Source organism: Cyprinodon variegatus, unplaced genomic scaffold (genome assembly GCF_000732505.1).
Source record: "Cyprinodon variegatus isolate N-32 unplaced genomic scaffold, C_variegatus-1.0 Scaffold189, whole genome shotgun sequence".
NCBI classification, from domain to species: domain Eukaryota; kingdom Metazoa; phylum Chordata; class Actinopteri; order Cyprinodontiformes; family Cyprinodontidae; genus Cyprinodon; species Cyprinodon variegatus.
In genome coordinates this window covers 1,085,780-1,094,342 of record NW_015150642.1, presented here as the reverse complement: position 1 = coordinate 1,094,342, position 8,563 = coordinate 1,085,780, and the positions used below count along the sequence as shown (strand labels likewise).

Sequence of the window (8,563 nt, the reverse complement as noted above, 5' to 3'; positions counted from 1 at the left end):
CCAATAATAACTAAAAAAAAACTAGGATCGATGCCAAAAAATAAAATAAAAAGAAAAAAAATCCAGTACTGGCGCCGCCATTTTGTAGTTTTTTCCTTAAAGCCTACACTATAATGCGAGTCAAAAAAACTACATGACCCAAAAACCAACAGTGCTTCCGAGTTTTTCACCCGCGCTGAAAAACAAGAATGGAAGGACCAACAGTTAGTGGCGAACTCGACCTCGCAAAGTTTGAAAAAAGTGAAATCTTATTGAAGACAACAAGAATGGGAGTGGTGCAGGAGCGGGAGTCATTCTGAATGGGAGCGGGATGGGAGTGGGATCGAGACGGTCCATTGTACTTGTTCCTCAGTTTTTAAAAATGGCGCGCCCCAGCACTGAATCGAGAAGGACGACCACACAGACAGCCGGAAAGGCATACCAAGGATCAATCACAGCTGCTTTTTGTCTGCGCACTTCCGCTTGAGGTCTGCGCACATTTGCGATGGTCAGGATTTTTTTGAGGTGCGCAACGACGGTTGCAGAACCTCTGCTTGGGGGCGTGGTCGCACACAGAGACAGATTTGATGGCTGCAGAGGCTATGCGTCAGAAGCATAAATTGGCCTTTAGGGTGTCCAATAAGGTTGCCGACCGTCCCTTGAATTACGGAATCGTTCTGTATTTAGAAATAGAAGCACCTGTCCCGTTTTTAGTGGAAAAGGAACGCACTTTGTCCCGTATTACTTTGAGAGTATAAAAATGGAAAATGAAGAACAGGGGCACGTTAGATACAAAACTTACGGTAAACTTGTTCCTGTCCCTGTCCTGCATTGTTACCAATGAGCTGACAGCATATATGTAATTTGATTTGAGTCAAATAATTAAAAGAAATAATTTCACACACAAAGGGGGGCTAAAAAAAAATCACCAAGCCAGGAGGGGTGACGGCAACCGGGTCAGCTGGGATGCACAGGAGGTGACCCTTTTTTTTCAGGGAGTAGGCAGCCCTAATGTCTAACGACTGATGAAGTTTTACATGACTGATAACAAAACTGAAAAAAAAAAATCTGTTTCTGTTTAACAACTTATCTGATCTTAATAAAAAGAATAAAAATAAGCTGAGACTTTTCTTATCTCCTTGTTAAATAGCAGAGCTCAGTCTGTCTTAGAAGGCAGTACTTTCCTTCCAGACTGACAATGATTGTTTTCTACTTTTGGCTACTTTAGATCACAGATGAAATGTAAAATAATAACAATTATAGGGAATAATATGCTGAGACTTCAAAAGAGGTTTGATCCTTAAGAAACGGGCTCAATACAGTTTGTCCGAGTGGAGTTGCCATATATTATTGTCATAAGAAGGGGCGGAGCCTCAAGCAGATCTGGTACCTACAGCGGGACTCCTCCCCTTTTCATATGTGTTCCTACGCCGCGGAGCGTGACCTCGAGTTGACAAAGGGGAGATTTAAAGGTTTAGTCGTAAACATTACATTCAGATAAAGAGATTTGATGTATAAATATACTGAAATTTATATTTAGCGACAGAATCAGATTTTTCGTTTTCGTTTTTTTATCTTCCATTCTTTAGGTAACAGTTTTTTTGTTATAAATCAAATTTTTTATTCACTAACAATCAAAGCAAATTGCATTGAAGGTTAAATTAGAGGAACAGCTCAATATCTGGCTGCCAGCTTCTTCTAAATGTTTGGATTTTACTCCAGTTGACCAGTTTAAATATTCAGGCCTCTGGTTTGACCTTTCACCTCTTACATTCTGTCTCTCACTAATTATTCAGTAGTCAGTTAATCGTTTTACCTTCTCAGAAAGGTAACGGACACTAAGATGATTATTAGCTCTTATTCCTCGGTTGTGTTTTTTCCTTCCCTCAGTCTCCGTCATGGAGGTGCAGTGTGTCCGTGAAGGTTGCCAGTCAGAAACCCTGCGGCGGATGGCGGGCTCGGTGCCAGAGGGCCGATGTCTGACCGTGGTCTTCAAAGGGCCGCGGAAGAGCCTGGATCTCCTCTGCAGCAGCCAGGAGGAAGCTGAGCGCTGGGCCCGAGGCATCCGGACTCTGCAGGAGAGAGTGGACAACATGACCCACAAGGAGAAACTGGACCAATATCCTTTATCTGCCAGAGAAGGACCTCTCCTCCTAGACCTCCTCTGTGTTTTAAGGTCTGCTTCCTTAACTGTTTTTTTCTGTCACTTGGATCCATGCCTATCTGAGTCGAGCAGACCGTAACCGTGACGACAAGATGAGCTACGAAGAGGTGCAGACGCTGCTGCAGATGATCAACATCGACCTCAGCGATCAGTACGCCCACAGCCTCTTCCAGGTAGACCAGCTCCCACCCTTGGCTTTGATCTGCTCCATAACCGGCCGACCGCTGCAACCCATCTCACCCGCAGAAATGTGACCGCTCCGCCGATGGCCGTCTGGACCATGAGGAGATTGAAGTGTTCTGCAAAGAACTGCTGCGGCGGCCGGAACTGGATGCCGTCTTCATTCGATACTCTGCTAACGGCTGTGTTCTCTCCACCGTGGACCTGAGGGGCTTCCTGAAGGACCAGGGGGAGGACGCCTCAGTCACACACGCTCAGAGCCTCATCCTGACCTACGAACTCAACGAGTGGGGTGAGGGACCCAACTGATGACCTTCATTTCTCAGGCTGAGAGAACATTACAAGAATTACTTCTATTGTTGATATGTCAGAAAAAAATAGGCTGAGAATTCATTTGTTCAATTCAAATACAAGATCAGGCGTTACAAATGCAAAAATTTAAATAACAAATTTAAACATAAAAACCAGCTGGTAGTGGTGGTGCACCTACAGTAGCAAAATGGCGCTTCCCAGTCAAACTGCAGCCGAATGGCAGCACACTTCCCTCCAACTCAGAGCAAAATCCCCTCCACCTTCCAGCCACGGCAGTGACTGCCACATTTTTTTTGCTCTGGCCCCACCCTTTTACTGAATTACAGGGTCTGACCAGGAGATGGCGCTTCTCTTTAGATCTTAATATCCACAAATCATGAGATGAATGTTTAAAAAAGAATTGTAGGGAACCAGCCAATGACCCATCAAGGAAAGTGGGGAAATTTTGAATGGATACTTCTGTAAAAGTTGTTCACCAGCCGCCTTTGAAGGAGAAGAAGATAAAAAAAACCGCACCACTGGCTGAACATTATGCTGCGCATGTGTTGAATATATTTCAGCAGATATATATAAGCTAAGATTGATGGTTTAGGCAGACAGTGAGCTACAACCGTAGTTTCCTCCAAACAATTCTCCCACTGGGCTGGGATCACACTACAACGTTTATTTTGGGAAAATGTGCATAACTGCATAACTCTATTTTTTTTTTTTAGATATTCTTATTCTTATTATAAGCATATAATCGCCAATTATATGCTTATAATAAGCATGTAATTGGCGGGGGGGTTCGATCATGTTATGCAGAGTGGAGAAACGAAATAAAGTTTAGTTCTCATCATTCTATAGTTTAATAAAAAGTAGTGAGTCAGACAAGTTTAACCTCAAACAGGAAATACTGAGTGTGATTTAATGTTGTGTCTTTATATGCATGCATGTAAACCTTTGCTGTATGTTTGTTACTAGCCTGCGTTTGGAAACTGTCATGGTTTTATCAATAGCTCAGACCCACATGCAGAGAAACCAATTCAGAGAGACCAGGGGAATATTTTAACATGTTTATTGAAGAGATAATGCAGAACGAAGTGTTGCTCTGAACACTGCTCAACCGGAACTGAAAAGTGACAGACACAGTGATTAGTTCAGGCTCAGTGGGAAACTTGATTTGTGAACTTGGAGAGGAGGATTTGGTTGCTGACTCACGTTTCCAGAGAAGTTGTTGAATCCTTGACTCCAATCTGTATGCTGTAGTTCCAGTGATTGTCTGATTCGGGGGAGGGCGGAACAGGGTTTACCCAGAATGCAGTTGTTTGAAGGTGAACGGAGAANTAGATACAAAACTTACGGTAAACTTGTTCCTGTCCCTGTCCTGCATTGTTACCAATGAGCTGACAGCATATATGTAATTTGATTTGAGTCAAATAGTTAAAAGAAATAATTTCACACACAAAGGGGGGCTAAAAAAAATCACCAAGCCAGGAGGGGTGACGGCAACCGGGTCAGCTAGGATGCACAGGAGGTGACCCTTTTTTTTCAGGCAGTAGGCATCCCTAATGTCTAACGACTGATGAAGTTTTACATGACTGATAACAAAACTGAAAAAAAAAAATCTGTTTCTGTTGAACGACTTATCTGATCTTTATAAAAAGAATAAAAATAAACTGAGAGATGAAATGTAAAATAATAGCAGTTATAGGGAATCATATGCTGAGACTTCAAAAGAGGTTTGATCCTTAAGAAACGGGTGCAATACAGTCTGTTTGAGTGGAGTTGCCATATATTGATGTCATAAGAAGGGGCGGAGCCTCGAGCAGATCTGGTACCTACAGCGGGACTCCTCCCCTTTTCATATGTGTTCCTACGCCGTGCCGCGGAGCGTGACCTCGAGTTGACAAAGGGGAGATTTAAAGGTTTAGTCGTAAACATTACATTCAGATAAAGAGATTTGATGTATAAATATACTGAAATTTATATTTAGCGACAGAATCAGATTTTTCGTTTTCGTTTTTTTATCTTCCATTCTTTAGGTAACAGTTTTTTTGTTATAAATCAAATTTTTTATTCACTAACAATCAAAGCAAATTGCATTGAAGGTTAAATTAGAGGAACAGCTCAATATCTGGCTGCCAGCTTCTTCTAAATGTTTGGATTTTACTCCAGTTGACCAGTTTAAATATTCAGGCCTCTGGTTTGACCTTTCACCTCTTACATTCTGTCTCTCACTAATTATTCAGTAGTCAGTTAATCGTTTTACCTTCTCAGAAAGGTAACGGACACTAAGATGATTATTAGCTCTTATTCCTCGGTTGTGTTTTTTCCTTCCCTCAGTCTCCGTCATGGAGGTGCAGTGTGTCCGTGAAGGTTGCCAGTCAGAAACCCTGCGGCGGATGGCGGGCTCGGTGCCAGAGGGCCGATGTCTGACCGTGGTCTTCAAAGGGCCGCGGAAGAGCCTGGATCTCCTCTGCAGCAGCCAGGAGGAAGCTGAGCGCTGGGCCCGAGGCATCCGGACTCTGCAGGAGAGAGTGGACAACATGACCCACAAGGAGAAACTGGACCAATATCCTTTATCTGCCAGAGAAGGACCTCTCCTCCTAGACCTCCTCTGTGTTTTAAGGTCTGCTTCCTTAACTGTTTTTTTCTGTCACTTGGATCCATGCCTATCTGAGTCGAGCAGACCGTAACCGTGACGACAAGATGAGCTACGAAGAGGTGCAGACGCTGCTGCAGATGATCAACATCGACCTCAGCGATCAGTACGCCCACAGCCTCTTCCAGGTAGACCAGCTCCCACCCTTGGCTTTGATCTGCTCCATAACCGGCCGACCGCTGCAACCCATCTCACCCGCAGAAATGTGACCGCTCCGCCGATGGCCGTCTGGACCATGAGGAGATTGAAGTGTTCTGCAAAGAACTGCTGCGGCGGCCGGAACTGGATGCCGTCTTCATTCGATACTCTGCTAACGGCTGTGTTCTCTCCACCGTGGACCTGAGGGGCTTCCTGAAGGACCAGGGGGAGGACGCCTCAGTCACACACGCTCAGAGCCTCATCCTGACCTACGAACTCAACGAGTGGGGTGAGGGACCCAACTGATGACCTTCATTTCTCAGGCTGAGAGAACATTACAAGAATTACTTCTATTGTTGATATGTCAGAAAAAAATAGGCTGAGAATTCATTTGTTCAATTCAAATACAAGATCAGGCGTTACAAATGCAAAAATTTAAATAACAAATTTAAACATAAAAACCAGCTGGTAGTGGTGGTGCACCTACAGTAGCAAAATGGCGCTTCCCAGTCAAACTGCAGCCGAATGGCAGCACACTTCCCTCCAACTCAGAGCAAAATCCCCTCCACCTTCCAGCCACGGCAGTGACTGCCACATTTTTTTTGCTCTGGCCCCACCCTTTTACTGAATTACAGGGTCTGACCAGGAGATGGCGCTTCTCTTTAGATCTTAATATCCACAAATCATGAGATGAATGTTTAAAAAAGAATTGTAGGGAACCAGCCAATGACCCATCAAGGAAAGTGGGGAAATTTTGAATGGATACTTCTGTAAAAGTTGTTCACCAGCCGCCTTTGAAGGAGAAGAAGATAAAAAAAACCGCACCACTGGCTGAACATTATGCTGCGCATGTGTTGAATATATTTCAGCAGATATATATAAGCTAAGATTGATGGTTTAGGCAGACAGTGAGCTACAACCGTAGTTTCCTCCAAACAATTCTCCCACTGGGCTGGGATCACACTACAACGTTTATTTTGGGAAAATGTGCATAACTGCATAACTCTATTTTTTTTTTTTAGATATTCTTATTCTTATTATAAGCATATAATCGCCAATTATATGCTTATAATAAGCATGTAATTGGCGGGGGGGTTCGATCATGTTATGCAGAGTGGAGAAACGAAATAAAGTTTAGTTCTCATCATTCTATAGTTTAATAAAAAGTAGTGAGTCAGACAAGTTTAACCTCAAACAGGAAATACTGAGTGTGATTTAATGTTGTGTCTTTATATGCATGCATGTAAACCTTTGCTGTATGTTTGTTACTAGCCTGCGTTTGGAAACTGTCATGGTTTTATCAATAGCTCAGACCCACATGCAGAGAAACCAATTCAGAGAGACCAGGGGAATATTTTAACATGTTTATTGAAGAGATAATGCAGAACGAAGTGTTGCTCTGAACACTGCTCAACCGGAACTGAAAAGTGACAGACACAGTGATTAGTTCAGGCTCAGTGGGAAACTTGATTTGTGAACTTGGAGAGGAGGATTTGGTTGCTGACTCACGTTTCCAGAGAAGTTGTTAACTCTTTGACTCCTGTCTGTGTGCTGTAGTTCCAGTGTTTGTCTGATTCGGTGGAGGGCGGAACAGGGTTTACCCTGAATGCGGTTGTTTGTAGGTAAACGGAGAAGCTGACTGCCACTCAGATTTCCTGCGGTACTTGAACGGGTCGTAGTGGAGATGAATCCCTTGCTCAGTGTGAAGCTCAAACGATCTCTTGGGGAAAAGTAGATTCCAACCTCCAGTTTAAATCCTTAGCTCAGTTTTAAGCTCAGATGATCCTTCCAGGAAGAGAAGGTCCGAAACATCCAGTTTGCAGGTTGACTTCCTGCTGAGAGGCAAAGACAAAAAAAAACAAGATTAAGACTCAGGTTGACAAGAACTCAGTTTGACTCAGCAAAACTCAGCTTGGCTAGAGTACCCAAAACTGGCAAACACTCTGGCATTGAGGTAGTGGCAGTCAGCAGCTTAAGAACACTCCGTTAATGAGGAAACCATCTGCAGGTGTGTGAGGAGGCAGACCAGGACCAGGTGCCTCCTGGTGGAGGTAGGGAGACAAACACAGAAACACAAACACACAGACAGGAATCCTGACAGAAACCAAGCAACTCACAATATTTACCATCATGAGGAAACCAGTTACAGCATAAATATTTAGCTGTTTTAAACACATTATCACTCAAATTCTTCGCCGACTGTATTTTTTCCTTCTGCAGCCCAGAGGAACCAGTTCATGACCCCTAATGGTTTCACCATGTACATGCTGTCTAAGGAGAACTGTGTGTTTAACCCCGACCATCTGAGAGTTTATCAGGACATGAAACAGCCGCTGTCCCATTATTTCATCTCCTCCTCCCACAACACCTACCTCACCAAGGACCAGCTGACTGGGGACAGCAGCACTGAGGCCTACATACGGTGAGGAACGTCCCTTAACTTCTCACTAACTCTATAAAACATACTGCAGCTTTGATTTCATTACTCAAAATGTTTATTTTGAAGTGTAACTTCTATTTCAACCTGTTATGATGTCATTACTGTTATATGTTTATTTTTATCTCATTATGTGAAAAACCATAATTTTCACATACCTTAATAAGTTTTGTAACTTAAGATCATTCTGAAGACATGAAATCAGATGTTCATGAGTTGAACCTAGATCAATTATCGAGTAATTCAGTAACCTTTTAACCAAATACTTCTTAACTCATTTCCTGGTTGGATAAAGTGAGGATTAATTCTACTATAGATCTGTTTTTGGGTTCTCTGCACACATTGGTTCTCTCTAAAATATGCTGTTTATGAAACACCTCCTCCCCCCCTGCAGAGGCCAGCTGGTCTGTCTCCTCCTGCGATAAACAACCTGATGATTTGTTCCTCAGGGCTCTGAGTCACGGCTGCCGCTGTGTGGAGCTGGACTGCTGGGACGGAGACGGAGGAGAACCCGTCATCTATCACGGACACACGCTCACATCCAAGGTGCCCTTTGTGGAGGTGATCAAGACTATCAACGAGTATGCCTTTAAGGTGAGGATCCATCTGTCATGCATTCATACTTTCAACTAGCTCCACAGGAGGCTCTCTGGGAAAGAAGCAGTTAATCAGAGCTCTGAACCAGTCTTCTTGTTCCAGATGAAAGAGA

At 43.4% G+C, this 8,563-nt stretch overlaps 1 protein-coding gene across 2 annotated transcripts in view; it reads left to right on the top strand.

Moving 5' to 3' along the window:
* The window catches only part of LOC107087649 (1-phosphatidylinositol 4,5-bisphosphate phosphodiesterase delta-3-A-like), a 23,983-nt gene that overhangs the window by 8,095 nt on the left and 7,325 nt on the right, over positions 1-8,563 (top strand). Inside the window, exons 3-7 of one of the 2 annotated variants that reach the window (XM_015379333.1) lie at positions 1,870-2,098; positions 2,187-2,316; positions 2,390-2,615; positions 7,638-7,839; positions 8,304-8,448. In XM_015379333.1, coding sequence (XP_015234819.1) covers positions 1,870-2,098; positions 2,187-2,316; positions 2,390-2,615; positions 7,638-7,839; positions 8,304-8,448 — 932 coding nt within the window. Of the gene's footprint in view, positions 1-1,869; positions 2,099-2,186; positions 2,317-2,389; positions 2,616-4,942; positions 5,190-5,277; positions 5,408-5,480; positions 5,707-7,637; positions 7,840-8,303; positions 8,449-8,563 lie in introns of those variants that run through there. The other variant, XM_015379334.1, reaches the window with a different exon arrangement.